This window comes from Etheostoma cragini, chromosome 8 (genome assembly GCF_013103735.1).
Source record: "Etheostoma cragini isolate CJK2018 chromosome 8, CSU_Ecrag_1.0, whole genome shotgun sequence".
Lineage (NCBI taxonomy): Eukaryota > Metazoa > Chordata > Actinopteri > Perciformes > Percidae > Etheostoma > Etheostoma cragini.
The window spans coordinates 14,555,019-14,574,682 of record NC_048414.1 but is presented as its reverse complement, the minus strand read 5'-3'; the positions used below and the strand labels follow the sequence as shown (position 1 = coordinate 14,574,682).

General features: G+C 39.0%; 2 protein-coding genes across 4 annotated transcripts; both read left to right on the top strand.

Annotated features, from left to right (window-relative positions):
• The first annotated feature begins 701 nt into the window (after positions 1–701).
• On the top strand, positions 702–5,647 carry slc35b4 (solute carrier family 35 member B4). The gene is made up of 10 exons (XM_034879748.1): positions 702–778; positions 1,814–1,927; positions 2,018–2,120; positions 2,233–2,282; positions 2,637–2,718; positions 2,858–2,918; positions 3,106–3,215; positions 3,339–3,414; positions 3,505–3,580; positions 4,302–5,647. The coding sequence occupies exons 1-10, from the start codon at positions 702–704 to the stop codon at positions 4,549–4,551; spliced, it is 999 nt and encodes a 332-aa protein (XP_034735639.1). The 3' UTR covers positions 4,552–5,647.
• Positions 5,648–6,253: 606 nt separating this feature from the next.
• On the top strand, positions 6,254–12,142 carry LOC117949426 (leucine-rich repeat extensin-like protein 3). Of its 3 annotated transcripts, none has more exons than XM_034879708.1 (10): positions 6,254–6,487; positions 7,793–8,576; positions 8,619–9,017; positions 9,112–9,205; positions 9,970–10,150; positions 10,264–10,278; positions 10,503–10,586; positions 10,841–10,911; positions 11,307–11,442; positions 11,527–12,142. In XM_034879708.1, exons 1-10 carry the CDS (start codon positions 6,410–6,412, stop codon positions 11,548–11,550), a joined length of 1,866 nt encoding a protein of 621 aa, XP_034735599.1. In that variant the 5' UTR covers positions 6,254–6,409; the 3' UTR covers positions 11,551–12,142. The 3 variants fall into 3 exon arrangements, with proteins under 3 accessions (XP_034735599.1, XP_034735597.1, XP_034735598.1); XM_034879706.1 differs by having other exon boundaries at positions 9,091–9,205; XM_034879707.1 differs by lacking the exon at positions 10,264–10,278 and having other exon boundaries at positions 9,091–9,205.
• Positions 12,143–19,664: the final 7,522 nt, after the last annotated feature.

Below are 19,664 nucleotides of genomic sequence, written 5' to 3'. Positions count from 1 at the left end.
ATATAACATCGTTATCCCAAATCATTCATCCATCCATCCATCTATTTGGGGGAGGTTTAAACACACACACACATATATACATATATATATATATATATATATATATATATATATATATATATATATATATATATATATATATATATATATATATATATATATATATATATATATATTATAATATGATCAAATTGCGTAGAGCTTTTCGTGGTGTGTTTGGTTTCTGGTACCAGATTTGAGCAGAGTGAAAGCTCTTCAATTTCTTTTTAAATATTCTACTTATCTGCGCATGCGCGTTCGAATGTCACTGTGGATGACGACTGCGCAGTCATTGCGCTGTCAACTCATTCATTTACGCTTTCTGTTCGTTATTTTTCACACATTTCACTAATATTTTGTCCCATTAATGTTACCGTGGCAACATATGTTTTTACTCGTAATTTCACAGAACATTTTAAGAACACTGCGTACCTTTTGTTCTGTAACGTCAGAAAGGAACTACAACTCCCATAAGCCAACGCGATACGGAAGTTTCTATTTCAGATTCAGACGTGTTCAACTTAAGCAGGATTTTGTGTTGAAGCAGAATATCTTCATTTAGATAACAGAAACGCTGCTTATTTGCAAAAATGCACCTATTAGACATCTGCTTTATTAAGTGACACATTTTTCCACCGAGGTTTTGTCACCAGTGAACCAACATGGGTACTGGTTTTGCAATTGTTCTGGTTTTTGTCGGATGCTGTAGCAATGTTGTGTCTCTGGAGCTGCTTGTGAGGTCAGTGACAAACTTAGACAGTTAGTGAACTTCTGTCAACTTTACTGCGTAAAAGTTTTCACAGCTGTTAGCTACTTATCCTCGACAGGTTGTGTAGCTGCCGTTAAGTAGCCTAGCTTTTTCATGTACTTGTGTAAAACTTGTGTTATTAATGAAGTGCAACTGCTTGCCATTGCTGCTGATCTAAACTGAGATCAGAGAGAACTTAATTTATCCCCAAGGTAGTTTCTGTGGCCAAGATGTTTATGTACATAGTATAAATATAGAATAGACTGCATGTGTATATAGTAATGTAAAATCCATACTTAAATAAAAGACGAAAGGGTAGGGGGGAAAGAAGGAAAAGGAAGTTCAAAGTGCAAATGAGGATACTGGTTATTTGTTTATTTGATTGAATCCTAACACCGATCTGCCATAGCAGTTGCTAATCTTTCTGGGGACCGATGAAAAGATATCCATATAAAACAATAATACAATCATGAAAGCAAAGGCCCAAAAGAAAAATGTAAAATAGAGAAAAGCAAAGACGCTTATCTTAAGAAAACACAACCAAATAACCAAATCAATATCAAGAATAACTACACAAAACTTTCAACATTTTTTACTGAATTGTTCAAATTATCCCATGTAATATTAAAAAGAAACATTGCTCAGCATGTTTCATAGTGGTCCGTGTTTTGCAACTTTATCATTCAGCTAAATATCATTCCATCTATAACGTTTTTAAAAATAGGAACCTAATCGACCACATGATGGCGCTGTAATTAAGGCTTCAAAATGTTAACTTTCAAAAGGCCATGTCCACCACACATTTTTGAGATCTCCTCCTACACCCTAGCTCTGATTTCCACCAAATTTGTAGTGAATCATCAATGGTTCAAGCCTATTACAATTTGTATAAATCATGTCCATATCACAATTACTTTTCAAGTTATTGACCAATGTGTGAAATTACTTTGATGTTGCTGTTGAGAAAAAAGTTTTTAACCCACAAATCGCCTCTTGCGGCTATATTTTTGTTGTTTTGTCGTTCAGACAGTTTCCAGGATGTGGCAACATAGTCACCTTTGCTCAGTTTGTCTTCATCTCATTAGAAGGTTTCATCTTTGAAACAAACTTTGGGAGGAAGAAACCAGCAATCCCTTTAAGGTAAAAAAACACATCAATGGGGTTTAGATTTCCTGCTGCAAGATGTAGAACAGATCCTAAAACAAACCTGTTCTGTCCCTTTTTCCCCAGAAACTATGTGATCATGGTGATCATGTTCTTCACAGTCAGCGTCATCAACAACTACGCTCTCAACTTCAACATCGCAATGCCGTTACACATGATCTTCAGATCAGTAAGAACTGCATGTCTGCTTTTCACCTATATTTTTTAAATTTCCCCTATCATCCCCTCACCTTCGTCCATTACCTCTACCTCAGTCTGATCTCTGTCTTGTTTCATTGCAGGGATCACTAATCGCTAACATGATCCTAGGAATAATCATCCTGAAGAAAAGGTACACCTGCTTTTTCTGACAACAACAATACTTTAAAGCTTTTATATATGTTGGCAAGTTTAAAAGCATCAATATGCGGTTTGATTGGGCCGGCTGTGGCTCAGTGGTAGAGCGGTTGCCTGCCAATCGGAAAGTTGGTTGTTCAATCCCTGGCCCTGCAGTCCCATGTTGAGGTGTCCTTGGGCAAGACACTGAACCCTGAGTTGCCCCCGATGCTGCGCAACGGAGTGTGAATGTGTGTGAGTGTTTAGGAGCAGGTGGCACCTTTAACGGCAGCCTCGGCCGCAGTGTAAATATAGCACATTTGTATTTACATTGTCGTTATTTGTCCCTCACTTTCTTCTCCCCCTGCAGGTATTCAGCGAGTAAATATCTATCTGTAGCTTTAATTTCAGCTGGCATCTTCATCTGTACCATCATGTCTGCGAGACAAATGGTGAGTCCTCTGAAAAACATGTTGCATTATGTTTTTATTTGCCTATTAAGTGTCTGTTTGTCTATACACCACCTTCTTCAATCTCTCAGAATGCGCAATCTTGACCTGTTATGTTTTATTTATGTATTTGTTTCTGCAGAATGTAGGCAATGAGGGATCAGAAGAGCAAGGCTTTTATGCCTTAATGCACTGGCTTATAGGTGAGTTTTGGGTGCTAAAGACTTTAAATTGACATTTTATTTGGAAAAGGGCTGCAACAAATGTGAATCGTTCTTTTTTTGATAAATCTGTGAAGTAGTTCATCTAAAATCGGGAAAACTTCCATCATAACTTTCCACAGTCCAAAGTGACGTGTTTGGTTGTTGAAGTTGATTTCGGTTCATTCAGGTATTGGCATGTTGACCTTCGCTCTTCTGATGTCTGCGAGGATGGGCATTTTCCAGGAGACACTGTACAAGCAGTATGGAAAACACTCCAAGGAAGCCCTCTTTTATAATGTGAGTTTTCTCCAACATGCCCTAAAATATTCAAAAGGCTGCCTGGGAAATTCAAGCTTCATTTGAGCATTAAGAAATAAACTATCTCTGTACCAGCTATTGATCTTTTTTGTGTCTTCGTAGCACTGCCTGCCTCTGCCAGGCTTCCTGCTTTTCTCCACAAACATCTACAACCACTGTGTCTACTTCAGTCACAGCAGTAAGTGCCGTCCATTCATTCAGGAAAGCATTTTTGCACATTTTGCATCTTTATTCCAAGATGTAAATAAACATCTTCTCTTTGTCTCAGCTCCTACAGTTGTTCCGGTGGTTGGACTGACAATGCCGATAATGTGGCTATACCTGGTGATCAACGTCATCACACAGTATCCAAAACATTTAGTTATCTTTTGCAATAGTTGTTACCTTTTTATATTGGTTACCTCAACATACACAAGAGGTCACAAGATGATAAAAAAAGACATGTTTATCTGTGTGTCTGAAGGCTCCAGCACCACAACGCCGGCCTACAAAGCACTGCATCAATACAATTCTCTGATCCGCTTTGCTAATTTTAAACTGTTATGTTTAATTAGTTAAAGTTCTCGCAATGCGTGTGTTAAGACCATAGATATAAAACGAGTCAGAATTACATGTCATATCTATTGTTTTACATCTATGGTTATTGCAACGTTAAACGCTAATACATTGAATAGTTATATAGAGCGAAGTCTAGAGTCAGTTTTGTCTTGGATCCATAATATTATCTAAAAATAAATGTATGTGAGGGTTTAACTAAACAATCCATCCCCCTGTCAAAAATCAACAAATTACCTACTGATAATAATAAGGTACTTAAAACTTGTTTTGATATTGCTACTAAAACTCTGGTAACATGTTCACATCGGTATTATAATATAACACAGAACAGTCACAGTCCTTGTCACAAGCCAAAACGTTTGAAAACCACTTTTTATTATATAGAAAATAACAAATTGTTTGTTTGTTTATCATGTGGGGTGTACAGCATTTCTGTTATTTATTGTCTTATGTGGAAAAATCCACATACCTGCACGCTTGTTACAGACTTTAACCAGTTGTTTTCAGATATGTGTGCATCCGTGGCGTTTTCATTCTGACCACAGAGTGCACGTCGCTGACCGTCACTCTGGTGGTGACTCTGAGGAAGTTCTTCAGCCTCATCTTCTCCATCATGTACTTCCAAAACCCCTTCACTACGTGGCACTGGGTGGGCACGGCCGTAGTCTTTCTGGGCACTCTGCTGTACACAGAGGTGTGGAGCAGCGTGCGGGCGGCTCTGCGTGGACCTGATGTCAAGGAGAAGAAGGTTGAGTGAGGAAGATGAAGAAGAAGAAGAAGAAGAAGGGTGGTCGATTTCAAAAACAGCCACTGTGTTGGACTTAGAAATTGTGGTTGACTATCCTGCAGTGATTTTTATACATTTGTCATTTAGTTTAAGCCACACTAGATTCATCACACAAACACACACACACATACACAACACAATAACGCTGGTGATATTCTATACTTGCATTAGTCTGTATCGAAAACAGCAGACAGACCCAGGTAGCGACCAACTTGTGAATTATGAGCAGCCAGAGCCTAAAAACCTGTTAAAAGAGAGTGAATAATGGACTTAATTTCAATATGTCCATAGGGTTAGGGTTAGTGAATTAAATGGAAATAATCTATAATTGAAGCCTTAATATAGATTTGGTAATGTTGTGTTTACAGCTTGCTTCTGCTGCCACCGGTAAATCAGTTATTGCAGCTTTAATAAACTGGTTAAAAAGGTCAAATCATATCTAGAAACAGCTGGAGTATATAGAGCATTTGTTGAGGACTATTTTCAGCTGCGGATTGATACACAAGGTGTATTGGTACACTAATGAGTTTCTACAGCAGCAGGATATATTTCGGATAGATTCATTAACAGACTTTAATGCAGTTCTACAGCTTTATGCTTTACCAGGCTTTAGCTACTTCTTAAAAGGATCAATTCTGTGTTGTTTTTGGTCTTTTAATGGGATTTGTGATAATAAAAATATAGAATATCACCTGCCGTGTTTTTAAACATTAAAACCTCAATAGCTTTCACAAATTCAAAATCAGGATGCAACTTTCTTATGTCTGTAATGTTAGTTGAACTTTTTTTTTTAACATGACACAGTAGGATTATAGTGAACACAATAATGTGATGCTGAATGACAAAAAAGTACTACACAAATGTTCAAGGGGCAGCTGAAATCAAACAGTTTGAATGTCAAAGGTATAATTTATGGAGATTGTTTAGTTGCTGTATTTTTTTCCTTGTGTCAATCTGTCTCAGGTGTACTGGACCAGTATTTGTTAGCAGGAAACCTCCTTGTTGTACAGTACAATCAATCTTTACACTCCCTGCACACAAATTAAAATGACAACATGGCTACAAATAGATTATAGAGTCTCTGTAGCTGTTAAATAATTTAGCATAAGAAGAAGTGCATGTTTTAAAGACAGCGGTGTAACGTACCAGTGTATTTACTTCACTACTGTAAGTACAAATATTGGATTGTTTCCTTCATTAAAAAATGTCTGACAACTGCAGTTACTTTGCAGATTATTAATACTAAATTAAATCAACAAATGATGTACGTTGTAAATTATGTATTACTAGATAAAACTAGCCAGCAGTAAATAAAGTAGTTGAAATTATCCCCACCCTTACCAGCTACAACATTAAGGTAATATTTACAAATCATCAATAGCATCAATAATTATGATACACTATGTTATTTTAAAATGAGCCATTCATATTGAGTACTCTTTGGACTTTTAACAGGTACATTTAGATTCTAATACTGTTGTACTTACAGTTATTTATACTTATAGTTATTATATATATTTCTTAAATATTGCCTCTTCCATCACTGGTAAAGAAGAATAAGATTGGATTATGTATTAGTTATTTTATAAATGCTATAGCTGGGACAAAATGTTCCTTTACAGTTCATTGGCTTTAAAGCGAGCCGACCAATCCAGAAAGGCGTTGTTCGGCTGCATCCAATAGCAGCAGTTGGTGTTCTCAGCAGTGGGAAGGGCAGATTGTTGCAGCTGAGTTGATTTCCCTGAGATCCACGTTGTGGATTCAATATCTTCAGTAAACACACAGTTCTGATAGTGTGTGTAGCTGCGGCTGCTGCAGGTGTGTGTGGATGGGGGGAAACAGCCCGAGTCACCTCTCTCATGAGGATGGGGCAGGCGGAGGAATTACTTTTGTGAAGGGCATTCGGGTGAGTTAGAGGAGAATAATGCATGCATTTGAAGTGGGAGAAAGTATTCAAACAAAACTAAATAAAGGTGCAGACCTTTTCAATAGAGAGACCGTCGCTGCAGAGTGCACGAGTGTTACTTTTTCATTTGCAATCCGGGATGATCTTTAGTTCTCTGATTCTGTGATGTAATCCGTAAATATATGATCTCTCCCCCACGTTAGTTTCTTTACAGACTGCTCCCCTGTTAGGGCTAAATATAGAAGGAAAGGTCGGTTTTCAGGGGGACTACACGAAAAAACAAACAGACGTTTGACATCTGCTTAAATAACACATAATTAGGCTATAGAGTCTAGTTATTCATATTATTATCATCATATGAACATAACTGCAATTAAGTTTCTAAATCCTTACCATTACAAAAACAGTATTATCATAGACCTAAAATTAAACAAGCTTTAAGTTTATGAATGAACTTTTTAAAACAATCATCCAGTTATTTTTAGGGAATTATTAATTGAAATTATGACAGTTTATTGGTATTTCCTAATCTTTAAATAATCCATTTATCTCATATCTGGCTGTCAGAACTGTTTTCATTACAATCTCCATTCACTAACCGTGATGCAGCTTTCGATCATAGAACATAATCTTCCTCAGCTGAGCTGTAGCTGTTGCAATCTCAGATTTTCTGAGCCCTTTTAAGGGCTTCTTATCCACGTTGGCTCAAAGGTTGAGGGAATGGCTGACACAATTAAGACTAGATCAGGGGGAAAGCTTGTCAGGTAGACATCTTGAAATAATTGAAGTGATGGTGAGAAAAGATTTTGATGTCAAATGTGCCATGTTACTACATTTAACCTTTCAACCCTTTCACTACATTTTTCCTATAGCTGTATTTTATAATATCTAATAAGAGAAGCCAGATCCACAAAACCGTACAAGTGAACTTAAAAAAGCATCAAGTACTGATTAATCCTCAATCCTGCTCTGACAGTAAAATCATACTAACTGCTCCATTTATTTATCTATCTATCTATTTATTTATTTATTTATTTATTTATTTATTTATACACATATGTATGTATGTATGTATGATATAATCAAAATTAATAATAATAAATAAACATAAAAAGAAAGGAAAGGAAGACACCATAACTGAAACTAAATCCTAACTTTTTTTTTAATTAGTGAAACTAAACTGGGCCAAAAAAGGCCGCAAAAGCAGGGCTTCAGGACCCATTACCGCCCCCCCCCCCAAAAAAAATAACCAAAAATAACAGCGACAGGATGCATTTTAAAGATAATTCGCTTGTTTCTCTTCAGCTGTCGGATAAAGTGATCCATCGGATGAAACAGTCTTCAAAGGCCCTCGTTCCTCAGCTCTCTCAGAATGGACGTTCCCCTCCACAAACATCTGAAACCCCAACAGCCACTCCAGTCCCCCCCCCGTCTGTCCCACACTTGATACCTCTTCTGGCACCCCCGCCATCTCCTCTGTTCATTCCACCTCCATTAGTGGAACCTGTTCCTCCTGTAAAACTCGTCCCTCCTCCTCCTGTAAAGTTTCACTCCCTACCTCCACCTGTAGAGGCCAGATCTCCACCTCTAACAACCCCTGTAGTCTCAGACCCCGCTCCACCACCTCCTCCTCTCCAAGAAGCCCCATCCACACCTCCGTCAGTGGAATCTCCTCCTGCTGCAAAGGTTCATTCCCTGCCTCCTACCTCTGTTGATCCTATGGCCCCGCCAAAAACTCCACTTCTAACCGACACGGTTGTCTCGGCCCCTACACCTCCTTCTCCACCTCCCCCACAAGTACCTGTGGAGCTTGAATCTCCTCCACCTCCTGCTGAATCCTTTATCCCACCTCATATAGAAACAGAAATCCTGTCAGAACACAGCTTCAAACCTGTGATCCGAGCTCCACCTGTAGAATCAGCTGTAGCTCCACCTGAACCTTTAGCTTCACCTCTGCCTTCTGAAACATCTCCAACAACTATTGAGCATGCTGCTGTAGCTCCCTCTGTTGAAGCTCTTGAAGTGGTCGTCTTGTCTGTGCCACCAGTGGAAACCGTTCAACCTCCGCCCGCTGTTGATTTTACACCAGTTGAACCAAAAACACAACCCTGTCCTGTTGACACAGTTCCAGTTGAAGCTGTAGTTTTACCTCCCCAAGTGGAGACGACTCTTGTTGAGCCTGCAGTCCCACCCACTGCAATTGAAAAGGAAGTGCTTCCAGTCGCGGCTTCAACTGTCGATCCACCACCTCCATGTGAACTGCTCCCACCTCCCCCTTCTCCAGAGCCGGTGGCGGCACCGTCTCACCCTCCAGAGCTCACTTGTAAAGAGCCCTCGCCACCCTCTCACTGTGTGAAGCTGGCCATCATGCCCACTGATGCACCTGTGTGTGAACCCTTCGTAGAGCCTCCCACACCACCTCTACCTGCTCCACCTCCCCCTGCTGAGGAGCCCCCCATAATCCTGTCTCTGTGCCCTGTTGTTGAGGAAGAAATGCCTGCTGTCGCTTCAGCACCACCACTTGCAGCAGGTGAGCTGATCACCATGATAAATCAACTTAAGTTCTCGTGCTTTTTTCCATCACAAATTAAATATGTTTACAGCCCCGCCTGTTCCTCCTGAAGTGATGGAGGAAGAGTTGAGGCAGAAGATCAAAGAAGAGATGCAGAGGAGTCTGGAAGAGGAGATCAACCAGAAAAGGCAGGCGCTGCAGCAACAGTAAGGACACGTTACTGTCAATGTTTTACTGAGTTTCTGTCACATATCTCATTATGTGTGTGAGAAGATGCTTGTGTCCTGTCTTTGTCTGATGAGATACAATAAATACAGGTGGACTATAGATAATTAAGGAAAATGCTTGATGGACGTAGTAACGCTGAGTGACTGATCAATTAAAAGTGTTAGAAAAAATGACTGGTATAGACTTCTCAAATGCGGATATTTTCTGATTTTGCATTTTATAGTATTTCATTATTAATTATTCAAAAGAATAATTATCAGCAGATTAATCATTAGGAGAGATTATCATTAGTTGCATCCCTAATACATAGTAAATACACACATGTGAATGTAGTACAATTGTGGGTGCAGGCATTAGATGCAATATTAAAATGACAAGCCATTGATTCATGTTACAAATTATAAATCTAGAATTATAAAGAATGAGAGGAAAATGATAAAACTGAATGAAGTGTAGGGCTGCAATTTATTTGCAGAATCAGTTAACCTGCCAAATACTTTTGTCAAATGATTAATCGTGTTATGTATTAAATGTCAGAAAATAGTGAAAATTTCTCATTTTAATTCCCAGATGATAAACTGTCCAAAACCCATTTAGTTTACAGTGATAAAGACAAATTACTAAAGCAGGAACTCTCTCCCAAAAAGTACTCAAAATTGCGATTGATTAAATGTCTGTCTATCAACTAATCGACTAGTAGTAAAACCAGTAGAACAAGTTAAAACATGTGATCTGTGTGAAGGCTGGAGGAGATGAGGGCTCAGGCTCAAGCAGAGGCCCAAGCAGCCGCTCAGGCTCAGGTGGAGGAGCAGGTGAAAAAGACGCTGGAGGGGGAGAAGGCGGCGTACGTGGACAACCTGACCGACTCCATCATGAAGGAGCGAATGAAGACTGGTGACGAAAGGCTCATGGTGCAGCTTTATGTAAGCACAAGAAAAGCCTGATCTGTACATGTGTAAGGATCTCTCTTGTAAATTGAAAAGCTTTCCTCTTATTGTGCCTCTTTGTCTTTCTTGCTTCCCTTGTGTTGTTTCAGCGGATGGAGCTGAAGGTAAGACGGGAGAGAATTTCTACGTGCATGACTCACTTTTTCACTTTCCTTCTGCTCTAATCGCACATAACAGCTGTGTTGCATTGCTCTTTATTTCGTCTGAGACAAAAAAAAGTTATCCACCGGTATAACGGTGGAAATTCTGGGTATTACGGTCCATAAAATATGAAACAAAGGTCGTAACAGAGGCATGATGACATTATAAACCTATTAAACTCACACAGGCCCATCAGCTGGAGGAGAGGGAGAAAGAGTTGATGAAACGAGACACTCTCTACAAGGAACATATCACAAAACTTGAAGCAAAGGTGAGCAACACTTATTGACTTGAGAATTCCTCATCTCCGCATCTCATTTAGGTTTAACTTACACAAAAGCCCCCCTTTCTTTTGATGATATTCAATATTTCTGACTTAAAAAATCAATATCCAAAGGGTCGCTCGTAGTGGTAAAGCCAAGGAGAACCATCAGCTGAATCTGCAACTCATAGTTTCAGTGAAAAATTTGTATTTAACATATTTTACCTTGATGGTAACTTGTGGTCATTTTACCTTTTCAACAGTGCACTGAGTTTTACAAAGTGACTGCTGAGAGCTTCCAGAAGGGCAAGGAAGAGACTCACAACCGCTTTGCGTAAGTTTGGATTCACTGCATTTGTTTACATGCAAAAATTAGACGCAAATGTGCCTTTCTTAAAAATCCAGTCTCAGTAATATATAACATTTTTATGGTTTATGAATATGGAGAAGACATACTTTTTTTTTTTTATGATTTCCAAGGGGAAATTACATTTTTACACTTTGTTGTTACATAACACATGGGCAAACATGCCAAAACAGGACCTTTTAAATTCACTACCAGACATTATGAGGTTAACTTAGTAAGGTTGCTCTAATGCATGGTACAAGGACAAATGACTTGACATTCATTATAGAGAGATGTTTATAAATAAGATAATAGGCTCATGTTTCACGAATATGGTATGAACTACCAAACTAACATGTTGGATGTTTGCATGTCTCTCACAGGCGTTTCCATATCCAGCCGGTGTGTGGTGACTTGCAGAGTCAGATTTTAAAATGCTACAAGGAGAACACAGGAAAGACTCTGTCCTGCTCGAATATCGCCTCGGCCTACATGCAGTGTGTGGACAATGCCAAGAAGGTATATGACTGTATTAGTTATCTCTCTAACTAATTGTGATTTATGTTGGTAACATTCTAAAATACTTCTCTTCTCCGTCTGCAGAATAAATTGAGCACGGGAGGTTAATATGGACCACTTGATGAGGATGACAACATCTTAAAGCTTTACTGCTGCAGGGAAGATAAGTTGATGGACAGAATTCAACAAAGAGACAAGTTACAGGAACCGGAGTCACATGAGAATCAACTCCAGCCTTTACATGTATCAGGAAGAAGTAGCATACACTGTACCCCGGCCAACAGTCTAGTCTCGTACTGTTGATGTCAAATTTGCAACTTCTCTGGTTCTTGAAATCATTTTGAAACCAAAGTGCCACAATAACTGATGGAAAAAAATCCTTTTTAGTTATTGTCTTTGTAAATGAAGTGAAATGAAACACAACAAAGGAGCAGAAAGGTTAAACTTCTGACACCAAGTAAGGTATTTGAATGAGATCTATATGGTGAAGGAGATCCTGGTAAATCATTATGTATGTGTGATTTGAAGTTATGAAAGTCAAATATAGGTTTGCTGATTCATGAAAGAACTGTTTAACACAGTGTGACGTAACAAAGATCTGTGCAAGGTTATTGTACTGTATATACATTATTTCAGGGGTTGTTTCTGGTGCATGCAAAAGCATTTAATTAAACCTCAATAAATTTGTTGTGAAATAACATGACTTTTATATTTTGCTGTTTTGAGAAAATATTGATAGGTTGTTGCTGCCCTCTGGTAGATGTAGATTAAGGCAAATTATTTAGTACGTTTTTTTATTAATTGGGGGTTAAAAATACAACTTTACATCTTGGAACACTGTCTGATTGGCTCTTACTGCACTGAACATTCACGTGATTAATCACTTGAGAGTTTATCTTAAATTTGCTCTGTTAAATAATTTCATCATCAAGAATAGACAGAGACCACTGAAGCTACATCAAAGTTCATTTTTACTTGTGAACACAAGGGAACAGTTTCCACACTACAGAATAGTACAGAAAAATGTCTAACGTAAGCCCTCTACAGCTCTACATTTATATAAAGTGGATGTTGATACAAAGTCATAACAAAGTCAATGTCAGTTTATCTCATTTGGTCCGGGAATCTCCTCTGCCTGCTCTGCCCCCAGAAACATCCTGTGCCTTTCACAAGGACAGACTATGGCTCCATGCTTAGCTTGTTTAGAGTTCTCAGTATAACATGGTATTCTTATGCAAACAGTTTTAATAATCATCAGAGGAAAAGTATGTATCATAATGCTCTTGCACTTTGCTGTAAGTAGGAGTAAATGTGTCTCATTCCTCAGTTTCAAATGCTGTAAGAGCCCAACATTAGACAGGACACACTGATATCAACAACGTCACCAGTAGAGGTCCCTCCACCTGCACCAACAGGCTGCTTCTCTTAACTTTGCCTTCCTCATCTGTCCATGATGAAAGGAAAGATGCCGTTCCCTGATGTAAGACTTTTTCACCATTCTTCAAAGAGATGGCTGAGTTCAATGGCTTCTATTTTGCCTGTAAATAAGAGTCTTGGCAGCAGCAGTTCAAAATGTTGTCTATATTCACATTATGTGGACACAGAATTTCCACACTACAAAATATTCCATTACAAAGGGATCATTGTGCAAAATGGCCCCTCGTGAGTGGATAATTCTTATTTATGCACAACACTTCTAAGTTTAATCTTTAAGTTATCTTAAGTGATCACATGTTATAAGTCACAATATTAGCCATGCAAAGATACATTAATATAAAATTAAATTAATAAAAACATAAAATAGCATAAAATGTAAATACAAAAAGTAAAGTACAAGTGCTTCAAAATGATACTTAAGTGAAGTACTTTTTAAAGTGTGGCTGTTACAGTGCAGCTAAATTGAGAAATGATGTGTCTGTAAACATGTGAGTGTTTGTCTCATCTAATTTTAGGAACACCATGTCCTGGTCGATATGAAGAGGAAGTGAGTGTTTGCATATGTGTGGCTTTGTGTGGGTGCAGACATCCAGAGAGACATGTTCGGTAAAAACTCAAATTTTGGCAATTTACATGCAAGTGATTACTGTATATCAAAGAATTACATGCTCTTTCTGTAGGTTGGGAAAGTTCCACAGCCATGTAAACGTCTTGAATAAACTGATTATTGAATGGTTGTTGAGCTAAAAACAAGGCTTGTTCCATTAGTTACTAAACTTTTGACATTTTGGAGGTAAAGTTGCATGTGTCTTTGTGTCAAAACTACAAGTTTCAACCTTATTTTCAGTCTTACCGCATTAAGTTGTCTCCTTCTGTTGCATTTACTAAATATGATTTGTCAAAGCTTACATTTTACAAATCAAATTAATTTAATCAGATGTCACAACTTTGTTTTATGTCAATGCTTTGGACTTGAAAATGGACTTGATTGAAGCAGATGCAAAGTGTTTGTTTTACCCTTGCAGCTCACATCCTCATCCACTCGCTGTGTAAGAAAGGCCAGGAAGGTAAAACATAGGTGAAGCTGAGGTCTGCAGACCTGGCATCAAGTTCTTTCATTGGCCACAGAGGAAGCAGCTGCCAAACTCACCAGTGTTCTTCCGTGGCTTTTTGTGTCTATGCAAGAGTGGTGAGTGTGTTAAACTTATAACTGCTCTGATAGTAATCAATATCAATAGCTTTAGCTACATTAGCGTCATGTCTTTTGTGATGGTAATGTTCGTCTGGATTGCCAGGACATTTTCTTCATACATTCATGTTCCTCGGAGGATGAAATGAAGCCTTTTACTTTGATGATCCCCTCTGCTGTGCTGTGGAGATAGATCTGGCAATGCAAGGCTAATGATCCCTTTACTTTTTGTTGTACCATTTGGTCCACATTTGGGCATGTGAGTGAAATGTCTCAAATAGCACCATCATCAGGTGAAACAATAATTACTTTATACTTGTTTTACTTGTACTTAATTCTCAATACTTTGGTTTATGATCAAATACCTGCAAAACTATTGGCATTCCCATCAGCCTCAACTGTAATGTTTTTAATGGTAATTAGCTAATGTTAGCATGCTCACATGTAAAAACTAAGATGGTAAACGGGCCTGCTAAACATAGAATTGTGGGCATGTTAGCATGGTGCCATTAGCATTTAGCTCAAGTGCAGTCTAGAGCTGCTAGCATGGCTATAGTCTCTTGGTCTCATTTCAATAATGGATGAACTGAGAATGTATATTGTGAAAGGTGTCTCTGGTGATAAAACTAAAGATCATTTTCACCTGCAGTGAAAAGTATCATTGTCTTAGTTTACACACTTAACTTTACTGTTGTAATTCACTCTTAATAGCTCTGATAATTATATATTTTCTCAAAGAGTTGATGAAGGCAACCACAAAACTACAAGGAGAGCGAATAATAAAATAACATTTATCAGATGGATGAAAACATGACTGAATGCTAACAATGGCTAGCCTAGAAATCTAGACGCACCCTAGCAGCAGCGAATGTAATTTGTAGCTAGGGTCAGTCTAGCAACTCTCCATTAGATTGTGAGTTGGAAAAACAAAATTCTGGTCTGGCCAATCACATCGTGCATAGAGTTGGTGGGCGGGCTTAACATAAGGCTTGAAATTACTGCTACTTGAAAACAAAGAAAGTTGTCTTTCAAATCAGCTTTGGCACAACTTTGGAAGACGGAGTAAAGCACTGAAGTCATTCTTAAAAAAGGAAGATGTGTTTGGAGTTTTGCCAACCGGATAAAGCAAAAGTTTAATCTATCAACCAGCATTGCTCTGGATGGTTGTAGCGCTATTCTTTTGTGTGCAAAGGGAATTTGAAAGACAACTGTTTCCAGCCCTCGGATTGAGCCCTGCCTATGGTGAGTTCCCAGACCCAACATCTTGATATGGGTCTGGCTTGTCAGGCTAAACATTTGCTCTATGTCTGCTGGATGTGTACATAAGTGACTGTTTGCTTAAATGTTTACCATTTCCTTTATTTATATGTCAATGTTGTGTTTCTGCTGCCCCCAGGTGGCCCAAAAAAGATCACTTGCATAAATGTAGGTTAAAAAATAACTAAAATACTAATTTTCTGTCTCCTCTGTTGCTCAGGTGGTCACCCTGCTCTCTTCCTGCTCTGAATGCCGTCTCTCTTTACTGCTGGATTTTTGGACATCTGTGTTGATGGTGCAGATCACAGACAGTATCATCTGACCCTTCAGGTTCTAGTCAGAAACTCGCCATTTCTCTGTGGTCCATCAGGTGAATGACCAGAGGAGGTGAATCTCACAAACTTCCTCCCCTCAAACTCCATGAAGTTGAAATGATTCTTGGTGTTGTCAATGTTGATCTGCTCTGGATGAACTGGGGTCACCAGCAGTGACTGGCTGCTGGCTGGCTGCTGAGGCCTCCCATTCCTTATCGTTGCTTCAGCTGTTAGTGCTGATGGTGGAATTATGGTTAGTTGGGAAGTTGAGCTGAATTGGCGCACATGTAACCTTTCCTTGCACCACTTTTGGTCAAAATGCTCATCATCTGTTCTGGGCCAACATTTAAGCGAAGCTAAGCCAAGGCTTTTATCTGATCACGAGTCAGATCAAATGATTTGAGGTGAGACACTTCCATCTTGATGATCCTTCGCTTTGGCCGTACATAGTAACCACCTTTGAGTTTACAAAAATGAACAAAGTCCTTTTGCTTAGTGTTGTTTTGTCTTAGTGTTAAAATGTAACACATTTTTATGACACAATATCACCCAAGGAGTTTGGATTGTCTGTAAAATGTGCAGAGGATAGTACACCTGCAGAAGAAAAGAAAAAAAAGACATCTTTCTTCTCTTTCAGCAAGAAATTGTTGAGAAGCTAAATCTGACATTTTTCTCAGCTTAAACAAATTCAGATTACTTTTTTTTTTACATCAGAGTTTTTTTTACAGTGTTTTAAATCAATACAACCTCAACATTCTGAGTTCACAGTGGGTAACTAAAATGAACTAAGCATGTTTTTTCTGCACTCAATGTGTCCTTGTAGCCTCACAGATATATATGCACCAAGCTTTCACTAGGAACAATTGTGAAACTGCCTCAGTATTAGATAAAAAAAACAAAAAATACATTGATAGTAATTGGGTTGGGGGTTGGGGGGTATTTTTGTCTTTGAGATGTTAGCAGTCTGATACACATTGATAGTCTATTGGTTGGGTAAAGGAAAGAAAGTGCAGCATTTCTCTGACGGACCAAGGACATCTTTGGAAATGGAAGATGAGTGAATGAATGCAAATTGATAAAATGCATTTAGAAGGACAACATAAAATAATACCAACCAGAAAATGAAGCGTGTGGGTGCCCTTACTCATTCCAAAGATAAAAAGCCCCTCACTGTAACGATATCACCCTCAACAGTGTTTTGAGAAATACCATAAAATAACTCACTCTTACTAAACATTACATTACTCTTAAATAAATAATACTGGCTGGCATTACATCAGAACTCATTAACACATACATGTTACAAAATAAAGTCACATCACTTCTTTGAAAGGACACTTTTCATCTCTTCTGCTGTTGGTGTGGGAGGTGTGCATTTGGCTTTGCTGAAACAACAAAACAATTCTATGAAGCTGCAGGGCTGTGCGTGCGTTATATTAATCATCACTTTGGGTACTGAATCATAAAGATCAAAACATCAGATTCTTTACATTATCACCTGTACTGAATGTACCGTATGCAGGTTTTATCTGCTGCATTTAGCTACTTTTCAAAGGCATTGAGTTTGTTGTTATGCAATCCTGTCCTTTCATTGGTGGTGCTATAGTGATTGTTACCTAGGAGGCATCTGAAGCCTGCAGACGACTTGAGTAGTGCTGTTTCATAACGCTGCTTGTTTTTAGTTTTTTTTCTCTAGTCGACTTGTTGCCTGCTGAACCCGAGGGAGAGTGAGACGTATCATTACCCCAACAATCCCCCAGGGCACAGGTCCTTTACACAGTAGGTGCAATAAAATGCATTTGTTATGCACGCGGACATACAGTAACCATTCTTTGGACAGAGCTGGTCCCTTTGTTGAACGTCTTTGTGCCAAGCTAAGCTAAGGTAACCAGCCGCTGGTTGTACATAAGTTAACTGACTGTGAAGTTAAACAAGTTTCTGACAGTTCAGCTAAGTTGATATAGATCATGTCTAGATGCTGTTTGTCAGTATTACACAAACAGAGAAGAAGAAGAAGGTGCATTAGAGTGAAGAAAGAATAGACATTTTCCGTCTCTTTGGGTTTTTATAGCAGGGCTGTCCTCTGGTGAAGGATTGGGCAAGGATGGTCAGGATGTTGGGTAGCGGGCGGAGGATGGCTGTGGGTCTGTGGACATGGAGAGAGACATTCCTTGCAATGCTGCGGCTGTGGATTCACACACAGCTGAAAGGATCCATTAAAGTGAAAGAGAGGGTGGGAGGTCAGAGGAGGAGAGGCAAGTAGCATGTATCCAGCGCTGTAGAATGAAGATGCTGGATAACTGACAGGATCATATTAGGATCAAAGAGGAGGAGGGTTTGGGGGTGTGACTCAGCCCTCATAGCCATTGCCTTTGGCATCTTTAGGATGGACAGATGAAAGGAGGAGAGGGAGTGACTCATTGTGTGGTTGGCTTGCTCACCATATAGGAACGGATACTGGGAAAGGAAGCACGTGCTTTTGCGTGATGGAATGGCTGGGCTAACATACATGTGTATGAGTGTTTGGTGTTTGACAGAGGCACAAATATTCCATTTCCCATAACACCAGAGGAATGCAGGGTGGGATTCCTGCTCTGTGAGTCGTGCCCTCTCACCTGCTATCACCATACAGATACTATTTCATCCTTCCCTTTCTCCCCTCAACCGGGGAATTACCCAGTGTGTTTGCTTTTACTCATGGAGGAAGTTAAAGGGATTTAATGTGTTGTGTTGGTCTGGTAATAATTGGATACAAGTTGCAGCTTAGTATAACAAAATATGTTCCTGTTTTCTTTCTACACAATTTATTGCGCTTGTTTGAGGCTAATCTGGTCATCAATAATGAGGGGAAACAAGGAAAAATACTACTAATTTTACAGCGTTTTAGAGCTGGTTACTTACAGTACAAGCATGGAGGAAATAAATCTGGAGCATTATGTGGATGCAGTGTGTCAATGGAGTAAATTGCTTGTTTGCGTTGGTGAGGGAGGATGCTTTGTCATGCTGGGTGTGTAATGGTTATGTGTGTCTTTGAGACAGTGAGCTTAAGAAGCTACGACACATTTTGTGTCCTGTATGGTTAATTATCTTATGATGTTTCTAAGGATTACAAAACAATACAATATTCACTGTTTACGTCATTGTACTTTACTGAAAATGTTAATACAGGAAAGTTTGTCTATGTGTGTGTGTGTGTGTGTTTGTGTGTGTGTGTGTGTGTGTGTGTGTGTGTGTGTGTGTGTGTGTGTGTGTGTGTGTGTGTGTGTGTGTGTGTGTGTGAGAGCCCATGGTGACTCACAGTTACAATAATGACTCTGGCAGAGCAGTTGGATGAACAGCTCACGCTGACTGTAAAAGAGAGAAAGAGAGAGGGGAGAGGGGGTTGTGCTCTCCCTGGCATCTCCATCTCATAACGCTTCTGCCACTCAGTGTGTTCATACACACACACATTGACACAGCCTGAAGACTACTCTGAGGACTATAAGTTAAGTATGATACACTTTAGACTGAACAGCGAGTATGAAAACGCCTCCAGGGAGGAAATAATTTGTTGTGTAGTAGGTGACGGATCATTTGCAACAGGTTAGTGGTTATGTTTCTCATTGTGCTTATGTACAGTATGTGCTCATTTATTTGGCTTATTCTGTGTTATAAAGACTAAGATGATTTTGTTACTTACACTCCTGCTGTTTTATAACTTGCATAATTTTATGGGGTTATACGGAAAATGATGAAGCAGTTTCACTTTCAGTCTATTTCAGTCTAAAGTCACCTGTGGCCATGTTGCTTGACTGATTTCTGTCATGTTTTGGTCTCTAAATGTATTTTTCTTGAGTAGCATTTACTCTGCCATGAACAAGATGAACATGTTTGTGTTGTTGGCGGGAGGAAAGTAATCAGTGATCTTCAAAGAAGAAGATCCAGCATTGAGGTTTGTTCTAGATTACTATTTAGTATTAGATGTAGCCCTGCTCTCACTTATCAGAGATACACTTTCTCTCTGTAATCTGCACTTAGAAAAATGT